This window comes from Stegastes partitus, unplaced genomic scaffold (assembly GCF_000690725.1).
Source record: "Stegastes partitus isolate 25-593 unplaced genomic scaffold, Stegastes_partitus-1.0.2 Scaffold1368, whole genome shotgun sequence".
In the NCBI taxonomy this organism is placed as follows: Eukaryota; Metazoa; Chordata; class Actinopteri; family Pomacentridae; genus Stegastes; species Stegastes partitus.
Genome location: NW_007579099.1, coordinates 155,277 through 173,407, shown reverse-complemented (window position 1 = coordinate 173,407; position 18,131 = coordinate 155,277). Strand labels below are relative to the sequence as shown.

The window sequence follows — 18,131 nt, the reverse complement described above, 5'->3', positions numbered from 1 at the left end:
TGAACCCTTTCCGAATGCACAGACTTGCGAAATGGACTCTGCAGGTAGAAAGCAACATTTTTTGTAATGGAAACTCTGCCTTTCAAGTGCACCTTTCATATGATGTAATATTCCACATTCGAAAACTAGCATGTAGTGTAATGAAAGGACTCGTCAGTGTGTAAGCTGCTAATGTTAGTATTCTGAACTCAGCTGCACGTAATCCTACTGCTTGATCTTACTTCCATGATATTTATCAATAAACTGCATTACTCAGCTCCTCACGGGTTATAACTATCCCTGTTCAGGAGCTGATCCTGAATCACAATATGGATTGCTTTAATTGTTAGCATTCCATATTTGGCAAACAAAAACATTGAGGTCAAAACTGTTTGAACAGCAAGGCAGAATCACTGAGCTATGACTGGACAGCGACTGTTTGGGAAGGGGCTTAGCAAAATCATTCAGAACATAACAAACACCCTGCAGCCAATGAGAATCCAGTATTCTGTTACTATGGTGAAAACAAAGTTGCAAGTCAGTTAGAAACCAATATTGTTCAATTTGTGTGCAGCTGAAGTTGTTTTAACGTCTGATCAGTGAGAAAGAAGCAGAAAAACAGTAAATAGAAGAACATGTTCATAAATTTTGTTTTTAAAAGGGAAAATATCAATTAATTTGAAAGTTTTCATTCTTTTTTTGTTTGATATATTACCAATCTGACATAACTGAACCCATGGGGACACTTTGGGTCTTAAAATAAGAATTTTTGTCCCTTAAACACACAAAACGTGCTCATAAATATATGTATAAATAAAGGAGGAACAGGGTTAAACATGTCTGCATGCACCCAATGTTGTAGAGGAAGGAAAAAAAAAACAATCCATAAATGTGTTTTAATTATTGCAACATAATTCTAGAAATCTTGTTGCTGTGTAGATAAATGTTGATCTGAATGCTGGTTAAAGCACATGAGGCTGTTTTCTGAGCGTCTGTTACCTTAGAGCAGTTCAATCATAAGTGCCGTGTGACTGATTGTTATTTCTTACTGTGAAGAACAACAATACTGTGTTTTTATGAAGTAATGCAGCACAAATTATACTGTTGGAGTTCTGTGAATGTTGGCTGTAGCTTGACTTGACTGTTGTTTCACCAGAGCCTGTGATATGCAAAGGTAGCTTAAGGGGATAGTTTTATTTTTAATGTCTTTAAGTAGAGTGATATGAGATACACGTGTCAAATGTAATTATATTCAAAGTATTTTCATGGCTTCAATTTGCTATCAGAAGCCACTTTCCAATGAGAAACTGTACCATCATCTGCTGCAGGTAACCCTAATTACAGATAAAGAAAAACAAACTATCGCCTTAACATTGATGTGAAAATGTCACAGCAACAAGTCTTCGGCCTCAAAGCTCACTTTAAGTCATCCTGCACTTGAACAGTTTGGTAAAATTACTCCAGAAGTCATACTTACTAAATCAAAAATGTATATTAGTATGTACTTGTGTCAAACCAACAGTCAAATCAAACTCACAGGCCTTCTGATCACGAATTTCACTATAAATACGTTTGCCAATAATAGCAGTAATGATGTCCATCAGTATGTTGTTCAGTCCTGACAGTTTGTTTTGCAGATTGTGTCTCTAATATAATTTTACTGTAATATACTGTTGTCAGTGTATAAATACATGGATTTTTTTGTATTTCTGACTGTAGATTTTAATGGAAAAATAAAGATTTTTAATATTACATGCTGTGATTGAGTTTGTTTTTTAATGGCAGGTAACTACAAATAGGCTACTGATAAGAATACTGAAAACAATTTTTTATTTTTTTTTAAGTTAAAGAATAATTTCAGTATTGTTACAACTGGACCCTATTTTCTTTTTTGATGAAAATGAGTAAAAGCAAAATGCTCACTGGGAATGCATTGCATCTGTTGGAAGTTTCCAGTTTTAGTATTTGGCTGAGCTGATTCTTAACATTTTTGTCCCTGTTAATCCTTTAGACCCTTGGTGGTCTAAATGGTAAACCTCAGAACAATTAAAAAAATTTGAAAAACATTTGACTCAGATTTACATGTGAATCTTGTTAGCCAACAAGCAAGTCTCCAGTCAGTCAAGAGCCAGCTGGGATTTGTCAAAGAACAGCCTAAAAGCTAGCTGCTGGGTAAACAATGTTGTCTTTCCACATTTGTACAGTAAAATAAGTATGAAACGACATGCTAGTCTGCCAAGATACTGTTTTCTGACTGTACTAGGCTAGCAGCTTCCCACTGTTGCTAGTCTTTGAGCTAAGCTAGGCTAAATGTATCCTAGACTAGACGCCAAAAAGTTTTTGTCAATGAAACTGAAATGATTTTTTGGATTTAAACATGTTTGGAAATTTACCTGTTAACAGTTGGTACTGGGAAGTAGTGCTTAGTGCTAATGATTTGTTTAGATCTACATAGTTAAGATTAGTTTCTCTTTTAGGTTCAGGTTAGGTTCAAATTAGCCTATGCGTAATTAATCTTTGATAGGCTGTTAGCTAGTAAGGTACAACAAGGTACTGAAAGAGGACTATTACTTCTTGACTGTGCTAGGCTAGCAGTTTTACAGTTTCCTGTTTTTATGTTGAGCCAGGCTAAATGTTTGCTGAACTAAACATGTTTTAGCAGAGCTAATCTCTCAATACGGGCAGTACTGGAAAGTGTATTGCTCGTAATTCATTTAGATTTAGACAGTTTCCATGAAGAAGTAAGTCTAGTCAAGAGCTAGTTTTGAAAATGTTTGCTTCAATTTAGCTTTGGAGTCTTCTTAGCATAGCTTTAAGGTCAAGTTAGACTATATTAGGATTCTTGTTAGCAAAACTGAAACTTGAACTTGCTTGTTAGGTAGTTTCTTAGAGTCAGACAGTTCTACACAGTGCTGTGTCCATGCTTATTAGAATGGTCTTACTCTGCACAACTAGCTAGCAGGACTTATTTAAATCATGCATGTTTAGAGTTGTTAGGATATTTTGTCTTTTGACTGAGTTAGCAGTTTCCCCTAGTTTCTGGCTTTTGCTCTGAGTTATGTTTTAGCAGATGTTAACACAATATTTGAGAGTGAGATGTGTCTAACGCTAACAATTCCTTGAGTTTGAGACTGTCCAGTTAGCTTCTGGTCTACTCAGCTTAAAGTTAGCTTCTCGGTACAGTTCGTTGAGAACTGGCTATCCTCAACCAAACCCAGCTGATTCCTGAGTGTATTGGTGTCTAGTTTGTTAGCTGACAAGTGAAAATGTGTAAATCAGAAGGAGATGAAGTTGCTAAAAGGTGATTTTGTTTTCCCTCTTTTGATGGAGCTCGGTTATCAGTTTCCCCCTGCTTCCAGTCTTTGTGCCAAGCTAGGTGAAACGTGTTCTGGAGACTAAACTGTCTTAAGTGACTCTGGGATTTTATTTCCCACGAAGTCAGAGTTTTCCGACACATCGAGGTCATCCGAACATCCACACGTTGCCCTTCAGCCCTCAGCTGGATGTTACAATCTGTCAGGGGTCATAGCTCCGTCCTTAAAGTCTTATGTCCACTGAAATGGGACTCATCTCACAGGACAGGAATTCTGGGTAATGAAGTTTTTTTTTTTTTTGCTGCCAGAATGCAAACCTTTGCAGAAAGCTCAGTTGTCCAGTCATCCAAAGGCGTTTCCATTGCGGGCGGCATGGGCGCTGATCCGGTTCCTGCTGCGGACTGGCCGGTCCCGGCTGAAGATGGTGTCCTGGTCGCTGTCCAGCTCCGACTCCGACATCATGAGACTGGAGTTGTGCTCTGTGCTGCGGTGTTTGATACCTGCACAGAAGAAAGGGGATTGGTTCAGTCATTTTGTGTCTCAGTTTGAGACACAAAATGACAGAACGCAGACTTCAACTTCTATCTTTTTTACAGTGATTTCTCTCATCGTAACTGTGTCATACTGAACGGGAGACATTTCTAATTTCTCTACTTCTAGTCATAATTGTGATGTCTCCACAGAGGTGCAAGAGTTTATGTTGCAATGAAAAATGAGGCCACAGTGATCAAAAATGTGATGCTTGAAAACTTCTGGAGGTTCATAGGGTTAACTCAAACCGGTGAGGCAAAGTGACTCACTGAATTTTGGTCTGAGCTCCACCCTCTCCTGCTCGTCCATGTTGTCCAGGATGGTGTACTTCGTTTTCTTTCGCACTTTGGTCTGTCGCCTTCTAAACACAGAAGCACACCTGAGTTGACCACAGGAGAAGCGTAGTGCAGTTCTGGGATTAGTTTCCTGTCTGTCACTGTGCGCTGACCTCTTGCAGCAGCAGATGAAGGTCCAGCTGACCGACAGGATGAAGACCACGAGCACGAAGCTGGTCAGGATGACGTACAGGACTCTCCACTCTGACAGGAGGAGCAGAGTGTTTGTGTTTCATAAAACCTGCTGCTTCTAACGTACAACAGATCAGATTATATCTGAGGCTGAAACTGTGCAAATTAACTTTTAAAGCTCAACGGATGCACTTTCAGCACATTTGCCTGGTTTGAACAGAGGCTACTGTATGTGAAAACCTCAGTGAATAATAAAATACTTTATATATAACTTAATAATGTAAAAAAAAAAACAAAAAAAACAGAGTTATAATAAAAACTCTAAAAAAAAAACAACAACAAAACAAAACACGTAACTCCCACAATTTAAACATTTTTTCAAGGAAAAAGTGCTACTCCTGTAAAATGTTGTCGTATGTTGTGTCGTAAGTTGTTCCTTCGTGATGACAGTAGCTTATTTTTACCTCAATTTTATATTCCAGTACTTGTTAAAAACTTATTTTCCCTATTTATACTTGGGACATTAAGGTATTGTAACTGCCAGTGCGACCACCAGGGGGCGTTGCTCACTTCAAAATATATTAGTGAATAAGCTACAGGGGGCTACAAGGTGGCTCGGTGGTTAGCACTGTTGCCTCGCAGCAAAAAGGTCACTAGTTTGCACATCGCACATCTTTCTGCGTGGAGTTTGCATGTTCTCCCCGTGCAGCGTGGGTTCTCTACAGGTTCTCCAGCTTCCTCCCACACTCCAAAAACATGGTGAGGTTAATTGGTGATTCTAAATTGTCCGTAGGTGTGAATGTGAGTGTGCTTGGTTGTCTGTCTCTAAGTGTAGCCCTGTGATAGACTGGTGACCTGTCCAGGGTGTCCCCTGCCTTCACCCTCAGTCAGCTGGGATAGGCTCCAGCCCCCCCGCGACCCTAGTGAGGATTAAATGGTGTATAGATAATGAATAGATGGATGGATGGATGGATAAGCTACAGGGCTCTCACACCTGGTATTTATGATGTCTTTTCCCTTCAATAGGGGTTAAACTGCGTCAGACAAACAACGTCAGCTGGTAATGTTGGTTGTCCTGCTACAAGATAAAATTAAGAAGTTACCACAGTTGCTCTCTCCATCACCAAGGTAACGACGAATCAGGTTCTCGGTCCAGAAGGGGTCGCAAGCACATTGCTTGGTGATTGGATCACACTGGCCACGCCCCGAACAGCGGAGCAAACACACTGAGAACAAAAACAAGAAGAAAGTTCTGTTATTTACAGAAAGTAAACTCAATGAAGCTATACAGAGATAAAGCCACTTCTGCGACATTAAGTCAGATTCACTTTATGGTAGTTTCATACTGGAAACATGTCATCTGACTGGTTTGACTGGTGCCATTGAACTCACAGACGGTGTCGACTCTCAGGGCTCTGAACAACAGGTAGTCGCTCTTCTCTCTGAGCAGCTGGTTCCTCAGAAGGCTCACCAACTTGGAGCCAGAGAGGGGCCCCGAGGGGCCCCGAACAGAAAACCTCAAGACCGTGCTGCACAAACACACAGACGCACAAGAAGAAAAATCTCAGGCACATGAGCTTAAGGATTTTGAACACTAAAGCATTAATCACATCTCCTGTTTGAAGAAACACATTTTTAAAAAATGAACAGTTTTTGTTCTCTTTGGGTGAATAAACATGACGACCTCAAAAACAATCTTTTCTGTTCTTCTACAGTGCTTTTCTAAACTTTTCAGTGAGTTAATACAAACCAGCTAACTTCAGCTGAATACATTTGAATCTTGATATCAAAAATATTGATAGTAAAAGTGTGTCAAGAGAGCACAGCTTAAAAAAATATATGTGAACACTCAGTAAACCAATGAACCAGTGAGTGTTCCAGTAAACCAGTCAGTAAACCAGTGAGCGAACCAGTAAACCAGTCAGTTAAACAAAGAGAAAAAAGAACGTCAAGGTGAAACATGAAGATACTTTAAACCTGTGATATGATCTCAACTATCACAGAGTAATCCTGTAAACCAGTCTGCAAACCAGTAAGTGAGCCAGTAAACTACTTTGTAAACCAGTGAGTGACCTATTAAAATACTGATCACAATATGTTTGTAACCAGTTTGTGTCCCAGTTCCCAGTAAACCAGTCTGGTACCTGAGGTGGGAGTGTCCCTGCAGTGCTCGGACCTGGATGTCGCTGTCCAGGACGTGGATCAGGGCGGCGAGCTGTCGGACCACCGTGTCCTTCTGAGCCACGCTGACCTGCGATACCGACACCAGCATCTCCAGCTCCACCTGCTCACCGCCGCCAGGTTCTACAGTGACACGGAAGGGACACAGGTCTCCAGTAAAACCAGTAAACACAGCAAGACATGTTAGAAAGTATCAGCCCACCTGGTCGGACCTCCACGGTGGCTGTAGCGGAACTGGAGCGGCCCTGGGCGTCAGTCACCTTCAGCTGGAACAGGTACGTTCCTTCCACCAGGTTGGTCAGGTAGAGAGAGGCCTCAGAGTCCGAGCCGTACAGCACATCCTGCAGTATAACAGATTACCAAACTGCTGTAATCTAATTACTATTCATATTTACTCTGACATTCTGTAACATCATGTCACCTAATTATAATCTATGTTATGTGATTACAATATTCATCCACTCTCACATTCTGTAGCCTTATGTAAACCAATTATAAACTACTGCGATCTGGCTGCAGATCTGTGTTGGATATCTATACACTGACCCCAGCTGCAGGACTCTGGCTGTATCTGGTCCACCTGTAGTGGACGTTGCTCTGGTCTCCGTTGGTTACGGAGCCTCGGAGGACCAGACTGTTGTTTGGCAGAATCAAGGTGTGGCTGCCGCTGGCGTGGGCGACCGGAGGAAGACTTGTGGCTGCAGGACAAAAGGAGCACCAGAGTAGAGCTTTGAGTTAAATTCTGTCTGGAGGAAGGCTGATCATCTGAGGGGCAGCAATGTGCTCAGGACATCTGTGGACAGTCTGTGATGAATGCATCCCGTGAATCATTTAAAACGCTTTCGAGTCTGACCTGGAAAAAAAACACGTAAAAATTGAAAAGGAAAATGGCCAAGATGGAACTATAAATCAGCCAGAAACTGTAAAAGCAGAATAAATCATCAGATTTTGACCTCTCCAGCAGTCCTTGAATATATCATCTGAGCTGTAACCAAGTCTAAGCTTCATGTAATTTTTCAACAGAATCACTATAATCAACATCACGCTCAAAAAATCACCAGAAAACAATCATTTGCGTCAACCAGATTTGGTCAAAAACAAAACACTCTTCTCTCCTCAGCACATCTGTGAAGCCTTCTTTGACTCAGCTGTGACCAACATTCAGGTGACAAAGTTTCAGAGAGGCTTCAGATGAACTGTTGGCAGTGTTTCCACAGAGCAGAGAGGAGACGACAAGAGTGACAGAGGAAAATACCCTCCCCCATCATCCCCACTCTCACCCAACCGGTCAAGACAGATGGCCATCCTCCCTGAGCCTGGTTCTGCCAGAGGGTTTTCCCCCCCTCCCTCTGAGGGTTTTTGGTTCCTTAGACTAAAATGATTGTAAAATTGATAATCAAAGAAAACTTTAATTTGTGTCACAGAAGACTTCTCCGAGTTTACTTTATATCGCAATAAAAAATGAAACAACAGTGAGTAAAAATGTGACAAAAACATGACGCTGAGGTCAGAGGTCTACCTGATATCTGAGCGTTAGAAGAACTGCTCACCTTCCTGGACCCTGACAGTCAGCGAGGCACTGTCTGTCGCCCCCTCCTGGTCAAACACCGTCAGTTTGAAGGTGTAGCGTCCAACTCGAACACCCGTCAGCGTGGCTACAGCCTGATCCACGTCTTCCAGCTTCAGACCTGGAGGACCACTGCAACAGAAAACCTCCACAGATGAGTCAGATCGTAAAGAAGCACATCAGTCTTTAAAGCTTTAACACAAACTCCTGACCTGACCACCTCCCAGTGGTAGCTGCTGACGCCTCGGTCGTCGGTGCTGCCGCTGCCGTTGAGCAACACGCTGCTCACTGGGAGAAACAGGGTCCTGTCAGGACCCACGACGGCCACCGGACCACGGTTTGACCCTCCGACCTCCGATACTGAATAAAGAGGAAGAGGGGGGTAAAGCCAAAGGACAGGACATTAAAAACGTTGTCATATTTTTTTGGTTTACTTCACGCTATTGTTTAATAAAATCTCTTTATCTGGTAATTACAAGCAAAGATTTCCTGATTACGACATTCAGGTGGTCACAGATTCAATTTGTTCTTTTGTTTGGGACACTTGAAAAATGAACTACATCAGTGATAATGCAGATGATGATATTATTCAATTTTACTGCTCAGTAAAGAAAATAAATCCAGCAACACTGTCGCCAAGAAATATTCTAACAAATTATTGGTATTTTAAAGATTTCTACAGTTTTATTAAATTACAGTTACGATCAAGTACAATCATTAAAAATATGGTAAAGTATGAATTTACATGTCAGCTGTAAAAACAAGCCAAAACTGTAAATAACATCTAAATCAAATGTCTTTTTATACATGGGAATGTGTTCTTTAACAATGCATGACTGTAAAATTTTTCTTTTTTTCTTAAATTAGTAATTTTAGTTATTTGCCGGGAACTTATATACTTAATATGAATAATTTAAAAACCGTACAATTTTTTGACTGGTATTTTATTTTTAATTTTCTTAGTTTACAGAAGTTATCCAGAAAAATCACTGAACAAAGTAGTGATTTACATGTTAACTGTAAAAAAACACAACTGTTATTGATGTCCACACAAAAAATCTCTTATTTTATAAAAGAAAATTTTGTTCTTCTACAACATTTGACACACTATATTTTTATTACTATACACATAAATTATATTCGTAATTACTGTATAAGACAGTAAGTCAACAGGATGACATACGATATGGAATGTGTTCATGAGTTAGTTTTCAGCCCGTAAAAAGCAACTTTCAAGTTTAATCTATTTTCAAAATATGTGTTATAATTTCTATGATAATTTGAAAAGTTACTATATGCTTTTATATGTTTTATGAGACTAAAAGGAAGAAATTGAGATGAAAAAGTCTGAGAAAGTTGCTCTCAAACCGATGTTTTCTCCCACAACACATGAAATAAGCAGTAGGTGGCAGTGAGTCTGAGCATCTGTGATTTAGGAATTCTATGTTGCTACATTAACCTGAGATACCTTTATTAATAATGTAGGAAATTCCTTTTGATAAGAGGATTACGTTCCCAGTATTACTGCTGTAGCGCATGTATAGACCAGATTTTTTCCAAAAATCTGCTTAATTTTCCTCCTTGTTACTTCACCAGGGCGCCAACCAGCAAATTGCTGTTTTATTCAGGGGGAAACCAGGACTCACAGATTGGCCTTCAGTGCGTTTCTGCTGTGTGAATTCACCTGACTCAGCAGCCGTTGGTGAGGTCATGGTCGGAGGGTAAATGCTGGCAGCTGAGGAGGCAGTGGGGGGGTCAGAGGTCATGGTCCAGGCCGGCAGGTGGGTGGTGGTCTGTGGAGCTTCGGGTGCAGACTGCAGCAACTTCAGCATGTCTGTGAGGGAATGAATGTCAGGAAACAGAAAAATCTGAAGTTGTTTCACAATCGATAATTTGTCCCTGGAAGTGACAGTTGCCTCATTATATCCTGCTTCTTCTGTCAGGTGATTTTTTTGAAAGGGTTTGTTTGGATGAGTGATGGTATAGACAAAACAGAGTCGCAAAGCTGCAAGATTTTTGTTTAACTTGCATTGAACCTCAGTTATTGACCCAAATTCATTGATATTCACTTATTGTGTATGTGTATGTAAATGTCTTAACATACTGCATGAGTAACTATGACCACAGAAGCATGAGAAAAGTATTGATGATTCATGAACATGAATGTGTTGCAACTCTATTTTTCAGTGGCGCTGAAGGCCTTCATCTTAACTTATGCACCTCACTGCTTTCGCCACTGTGTTGGTCCAGTTTCTGCCTGATTTGACTCATTGATCGAAGATCCGAGTCAGGACTGATCAAGGAAAATTTTAGATGATTGGTATCAGCTCCAACCTAGGCCTAATTCTTTGTTTACGACTGCTGTCCAAGAGGTGTCCCAAATTTGAATAATTTTCTTAATGACTGTAACATAATCAATAAAAAATGAATGGACTATTATTATAAATTGAGTACATTTACTATTTATCTTCTGTTAAAGGAAATATGATGTAGGTTGCAACGACAATGTGATGAAGAAACCCTGTACGCCATCCTTTGATCCTGGCTTTAATTAACACCTGTTCATTGGCTGAAGGTCATTAAGCATCACATAATTCTTTTTCGTGGTGCCCCTGTACTAGCGAACCTATTCGGAGATCAAAATTGATATCTCGATTCCAGCACAGTGAACAAATAGTCGGCTACTCGGGTCCAGCCCTATTTTATACATGACAGTTACATGATTAATGACGTTAGCTGAACAAGAATCTTTTACAATATAGTGTATAAATATAGCTGAACTAACTTATTTATCTCCATAAAAATTCAGGAGGATACCGTGGTACCTCTAAACTTCTGGTTTTACATATTTGTACCTTAAAGGCTGCGAATAATTCTGAAAGCTGCAACTTGTTTTACTTTGAAATAAATGGTGGATGCCAGCATCCATACAGCAGGGGGCACTGCTATAAGGTTAAAGTGGTAATACAGACCTGGTGTGTGTTTTCTTTACCTTTAGTGGGTTCAGGGGTAACTGAGGCAGCGAGTTTCACGGTAGGTGACGCTTGCTCTGCAGGGTTTCCAGGAGACTCCGTCAATGATCGACCTGCAAGTGGAGAATTAATGAAATATTTCAGTAAAGGATTTACTTAATAATTGCCCCCTGGTGGTTGGTTGGCTCCACTGCCTCCATGTTAGTAGACGTGAGTCAAAGTCACAAAAAAACACCTATTACGTACATCTGTGACTTTTTGTCTACCAAGAAGTTATTCAGATTTATATGGATCTATCGTTACAGCTCTTTTGGTCTTCAGCTGTGAATGAAAAAACTGCATTATTCACAATCACTTACTTCTATTGGGAATCAGAATACAACCTAAAAAACAAAACGAAACCTCATGCTGCATGTTTACTCAGCTGCAGCTGAACACATTAGACTGTAGATATGAAGTTTCAGATCAATAAGATTGTGTCCAAACTACCTAACCGAGTAACGGCAATGGTTTTACAATGTAGCTGACAGTTGCTAGCTTCGCTTTCGCACCAGTTACCACAAAAAGTTTTTTGGTTTTTTTGCATTTTCAGTCAGGCTCTAAATTATTTTAACTTAAAAAAAAAAAAACACCACCATACATCCTGATTTAAGTTATGTATGCAGTCAATGCAGTGCCTCTAATGCTAAAACATTTTTTAAGTTAATATTATTTGTTTTTAATCAATGGCTCTGTTGACACTAACATTCCTGCAACCCATACAAACAGCATTACTCAGACTATATACAGAAACTTATAGGCTGAGGATAACAAATTGTGTTTTCATTATTAGTACTGTCCTGTATTTTTGCATTTAAGCAGCAAAACTGAAAACACTCTGCAATATTATATTTAATACACCCCCAAAAAACCAAACAAAATTTGTTCAAAGTAAAAATGTATGGACAGTTTTAATGGTGCTGATTCATCCTGAGCTCAAACTGATGATTTCGCTGCAGAAACTGAATTTGTGCTGCAGCTCAGCTGTTTACTCATAGAAAAACATTTAGGTTAAAAACTCCACAAAGGATCAATGACAGGTCAAAAGATTTAAATAATAAATGAAGTCAACTTCTGTGTCACCTGAGAAAACTGCACATAGCTCCTCTTTCAATCTGGAGACCGTGTGGATTCTGCTGCTGTGTGATAAAGTCAAAAGCCCCTTTCAGACATGGGACGTGGAACATTGCTGGCTTCGTCAATCCATTAAAGTGACAGCATTTTGCTATTCAGACAGAAGTGACTTTAATGTACCTCACAGATCCTTCAGACACCACAGTGGTGAAGAAAGTTAGTCACTGTGTGGTATTCGCACCATATTCGTCATTCACACGAGGTCTGACAACACATCAAGTGATGTATAAAACACAGCAACACAATAACGGACTAAAACTTAACTAATAGCAGCTGATTAATGTGTCCAAATAACTAACTGTCCAGTTTATTTCTGATTTTTTAAACTGTGAAATTGAAAGTACAGGATGTGACAATATATTTGCCAGCAGGTGATAAACTGTGACTCCGTGTGACAGCTCACCTATTTGAAGCAAAAAGAAGTTCAAAGCTGCTGTTAAATCCTGATCGATTCTGCCTGCATGTCAGGAAAAATCTGTATTATAACTAATTAATGAAGACACTGCGCTTAATGTGTGCAGCTCTCTCATATGGATCCTGCTGCTGTCTGATGCTGCAGGTAATTAATTTTTGTCCATTTTTACTGAAGAGCCCAATCAAGGACGGGAGTTGAAAATGAGCTTAATGCTATACACTCTATATGCAATACATCAGATGTTTTCTATGTAAAATGCATGGTCCCTGATCAAATAAATAAATAAATGAAATGAAATAAACTTAGAGGAAAAACTCCTACAAACAGCTGCAAGCAACAAACTAAACTGCCATTCTATGTCTGATGTGCAGACATGTAGGCCCACACAGTGTGACCTGCTGTCGTATCCCGGTAAATGAAAAATGTTCTGCACTTAGCATTTTTCTAGCTTAGTGCTACTCAAGGGTGCTTTCCATCTAAAATTTCACAAAGATTTTTATAAATACTCTATTATATAAAAATGTCAGGAAAATCCGAGATGGTAGAGTAGCAACTGTTCTAAAAATCTCATGATGTGACACCTGGCTTTGTTGCTGTGCTGATGAGCAGATGTAGTGCAGTTGGAGTGGGGGCTGAAGTCTCCATGAAGTCTTGTTGGGTGAAGTCACTCACTGGTTTTAGTGGTGTCGAAACAGTGCTGCTGCTGCTGCTTTGTGTTGTTGTCTGTAAAAAAGAAAAAAAAATCACTTTGGTCCTGCCATGACAAACAACATGTATGTGGCTCAGGCAACGTGTCACATCTATTATTAAAACATGACCTGCTGACACTATTTTGTAAAACAGGAGACGGTGACTACATGTAGCTTCTCAAATGGCTGAAATGAAGAAGCTGAAGTGCTGAGATGGACTGTTGTGCTGCAGTTTGAACCAAAGCGCTTTCACACATTTACAACAAGTTTTGTATTATTAAACTTGTTTAAGTTTAATATTGACAAACCTGTGCTCTTCAGTTTGCATTTTTTTGGTTGTGGAACAATATTTCACTTAAAAGGACACACTTGATAATAGAGTTTATCATCAGCAACTAGTTTTGCAAACGAGCATTCAGACGAGTTTGAAGCTCATTTTCACAAGCTGTGCAGTATTAGTTGTCTATTAGTTACTACTAAGTTAGTCTCCAACCATTTTAATAATCAGTTTGACTCATTTTTAAATAAAAACTGTCTAAATCTCCTCCTCTGTCACAGTAAACTGAATATCTTTGGACAAACATTTGAGGAAAAACTGAGCTACATTTTTCACCATTTTCTGACATTTATAGAAACCAATCAGCTGATCAATGAATCCAGAACATAATCCAAGAAAAAGCTGTAATAAGAAAAATCAGCCATTATTGTGATGATTAAATATTAATTTTAGTCATTTTAAAGCACAAATGTAAAACATTTCCTGGTTTCAGCTCCTTAAATGTGAATTTGAAGCTTTTTTTGTCATAAACGATATTCAACTGAATCGGAACATATGGATATGTGAAACCATTTTTATTTGCTGCAGAAGAGAAAATATCTGTCATATTAAACAATACTGAAAGTAATTGCAGTCTGAGTGTGGTCTAGTTTTCTTTCTTTCCGTCTTTATGACAGTAAACTGAATGTTTTCAAAGACCAACTAACAGATTCATCCAGGAAATAATTCACAGATTTATTGACAATAAAAGTAATCATTAGTTGCAGCCCAAAGCATTAATCGTCATCAGATTATGCCTAAATCCAAATGTTAGGATTTCACTTACGCCTCAGTCAGGCTCCTACATTTCTACAGGTCACATCCAGATATTCACATTCACATGGATGTAAATAAGAAACAAACTGAGGCTGAATAAACTACATGACAAGGGAAGACCTACATATTTTATCCGTCTTTTAAAATCTGATGATTTTATGACTTGTTCATTTTATTTTGCTGCCCTTTGAAGCACTTTGTAACTTGGATTCTGAAAAGTATTCTACAAATATAGAACATTATTCTATTTGCATATATTTGATCCTTATTCTTATCCATTTTTCTGACATTTTTTAGACCAAACAACTAAATGATTCATCCAGAAAATAATCCACAATGAAGATAGTGAGCTCTGACCTGGACAAACAGACTTATTGTGTTTGTAAAAGTGTCTCTGATCCACAGACTTGGTTCAGCCACACAACTTTGCAGCTGTTATTCACTGTAATTGGCTGGAAATTAAAACCTTTCAGGTTTGTATCTGAATGCATCACTCACTGTTATCTCTGCAGCAGCAGGATCAGTCGGCCTCCTTGTTCTGTCCTCATCTCTTCGACTCATGTTTCCCTCAGAGGAGGCTCCAATCTGGGCCACACTGCCCTCCGTCAGTCCCCTCTCTGGAATGTCCTCAACGTCTGATTGGTTGAATCTGTCTCTTCCCTTTAAAGACTCCAGCTCCGAGCCGGCCCTCTCCTCTTGGCCCTCCTCCGAGTACTCCTCGTCAAGCATCCCGGGGTTGGAGAAGCCCTGTTGGGGCAGGTCAAAGAGGGCAAGATCCTTCAGGGCGTCCAGGTCCCCGGGGGCTTCAGAGGACTGAGAGAGGGGCGTCCAGCGGCCGGCGTACGGCTGCCCTCTCACCAGAGACTGCAGCACCAGCGTCTGCGGCGTTGCCCGGCGCAGGAAGGCAAGGAAGGAATCGGCGCCAGGTCTCTCTCGGGGCCGGCAGTTCTCTCTCTGCTGACAACTCAGGACATAGCAGCGGCCCTCGAACAGCCACGCCAGGTCGTAGCCCAGCAGGTCGCAGCACGCCGCCACGCACTGCGGCAAGGACGCCACGCCGGGCACACGCAGGATCCCGCTGCTCTCCACTGCTGGAGACACGACAGCCTCAGAGAAGGTCGCACCCTGCCAGCACTGAGACGCCACGACAGCTGCAACAGACCCAACAGCAGGGGTTATTGTGTGGGGTCAGTCCAGGTCATTTCAGGCCTGTGAACTCATCCATAGTTCAGTGTCCCAGCTGCAAACATCACACCCTCAATCTCTGATCGTCATCTCAGGAGACTTTAATCATACATCACTCTCTACCACTCTCCCCACATTCAGCCAGTGTGTGGACAGCCCAATGGGAGACGGTGGGGCCTTGGACCTGCTATGTGCAGACACCAGGATGCATATTAATTAATTATTGTTATTTTCTTGTACCTTCATATGTTTGGATGCTGTTGTGGCGTGTAAATTTCCCCTAATGGAGGCTCAATAAAAAAGTATTCTATTATATCCTATTCTATTCAGATATTATTTGTTAAGTTTCAACATGAAGACATCATGGAGGCAGCTTGTAACTTTGAACATAACATGACAATATATGGAGCCCTGTGTACACCACTATTTGCAGTCCTACGAGTGAGTCCACATTAGCATCTTGGCAAAATACTGAAAAAAACTAGGGCAACAAAAATGAGACAAAATGAGAAAACGACTCAAAACAAAAGAAAGGAGACAAAGCTGTCCCAAACAGACACAAAATGACAAACCAGACACAAAACCAGACAGAAAACAACACAAACCAGACACAAAACAAAAATGAGACAAAAAAAACAACAAAAACTAGATCCAAAAGAACCACAAAAAGACAAAATTGTGGAGCCTCCATTTTTGCCAGAGTTGGTAACACCTGTAGACGTTGGACATGCTGATTCCCGTTTCTTTCATTTTCACATAACAGATAACAAAGCATACTTTTTGGTCATTCCAACTGTGTCACACTGTGCCGTTTCCATAGAGGTGCAGGACTTTAAATTTCAGTGAAAAATTAATCCACAGTGAGGAAAAATGAGACAGGAGTACAAAAAAAACAACAACACAAAACTGCTCGGGGTACAGAGGGTTAAAGACAAATAGCTTAAGGTATGTTCTGAATATCAGCAAGCTGAGTGAGTGCAAGAAATAAGAATTACAGGCTGTTGTATCATCTTGATTTGAGGCTTAAACATTTTGAATTCATATTAACACTGAAAAATGTCTTTTGAAAGTAATTAAATGGCTCTTTTTTACCTTCCACGCTGTGAAGCAGCAGCAGGAATGTTTTCTCCCACATGATCAGTCAGTCTGAAACACATCACAGCTTCAGAAACACAAACTGGGAACAAGATTCTGACTAAAAGACACCAGAGAGTCAAAACAGAAGAACATCACCCGAATAAAGGGTACACCTGAATTTTTGCTCATTATACACATGGAAATGCAGCCTGTTCAATGGAAATATAACAACGACAATAACAATAATTACACAAGATGTTACACAAATTAAAGCTGCCCAGTTTCAGCACCGCCTGGCCGGACAGCTCCACCGGGATGCCCCGCCCAGCTGCCAGGAACACGCCGCACTGTGTCAGAAAATAAACGCACCCTCTGACACCGCATCAATTGCATGTGTTTAAATATGACAATAAACCACATATATTGTAGTGTAACTTGAGCTACAGTCATTAAAACACACTATAGCCGTTAATAAATACAAGTCGGTAGAGAACAATACGCAGATTGAGCTCCTTGGAAGAATCCAAACCCTGTTCAAAAATGTACCAGTTAAAGGTTTTCTCGCTTATAGGGGACGATTTCCAACAGACAGAATATTACTTAAAACAACTTCTGCATCCACATTAACAGCTCCTTAATTCGGCATATGTTTAGCGCACTACATAGCAAACCTTCTACTAAAAATTCTAACTTTTTAGGACAGTTCGTTTGCGCTGCCCATCAGACACTAGCACTGTGTGAGCTGCTTCCGGAATTAATTAAAATCACATCTCGCCATATAAATTACATGTTCTAATAAACCGCCCCAAAATGCGGCACACACTGATGGAAAACCCGCTTTAAATAATTTAACTGATCTTTACACGTGTACTTACATGAAAAACGTAAAATCGATGGATTTCTCAATGGAGTTCGGCGTAATTGGCTAACATCGCCCGCTAAAAAGAGAATTTAAGCTAACATTTGTCAACAAACGGCGCCATTTTTAACATTTTTTCTGCACTAAAGGCAAAAAGCGGCAAAAAAGCTGCAGATAAAATGGAATTAATCCGCCGCGTGCCATCGGTGACCGTTAAAATGACTCCCCACCTGCCCGTAACGTGAACCGGTCGGCTCTCCCAGTTCTCCCAGCGTCGCTCCTTACTGGTCCTCCTGAGCGGACCCGGTCAGTCCCACAGGTGAATACTGGACACACTGGGAGGGTTTACACTGGCTGGGCGAAGATGCTGAGGCAGTGCCGACAAAAAGCCGAACACAGCCGAACAGTGTCTAGAAAAGCCGAATAGTGGCGAGAAAAGCCGAGCAGTGTCGTGTCAGCAAAATGGCTCGGCCACCAGAACGTCAGACTGTATATCAAAATATATAAACCCTATTTAAATATCGTGATTATGTTATTTCATACACACTGTGTATTTTTAGGTTTATAAAATATACAAGTCGGAATTTACATAGACAATAGACAATAATTTCAAGGTAGATTTATTTGTG

General features: G+C 40.3%; 1 protein-coding gene across 1 annotated transcript; it reads right to left on the bottom strand.

The window, feature by feature from the left end:
- Positions 1–3,635: 3,635 nt before the first annotated feature.
- On the bottom strand, positions 3,636–16,701 carry kiaa0319 (KIAA0319 ortholog). The gene is made up of 15 exons (XM_008298990.1): positions 16,659–16,701; positions 14,880–15,532; positions 11,757–11,760; positions 11,032–11,124; positions 9,724–9,873; positions 8,252–8,399; positions 8,023–8,171; positions 7,019–7,170; positions 6,675–6,813; positions 6,436–6,595; positions 5,684–5,820; positions 5,395–5,517; positions 4,273–4,363; positions 4,094–4,185; positions 3,636–3,793 (listed from the first exon to the last, which is right to left on the bottom strand). The coding sequence occupies exons 1-15, from the start codon at positions 16,699–16,701 to the stop codon at positions 3,636–3,638; spliced, it is 2,292 nt and encodes a 763-aa protein (XP_008297212.1).
- Between the last annotated feature and the right edge of the window lie 1,430 nt (positions 16,702–18,131).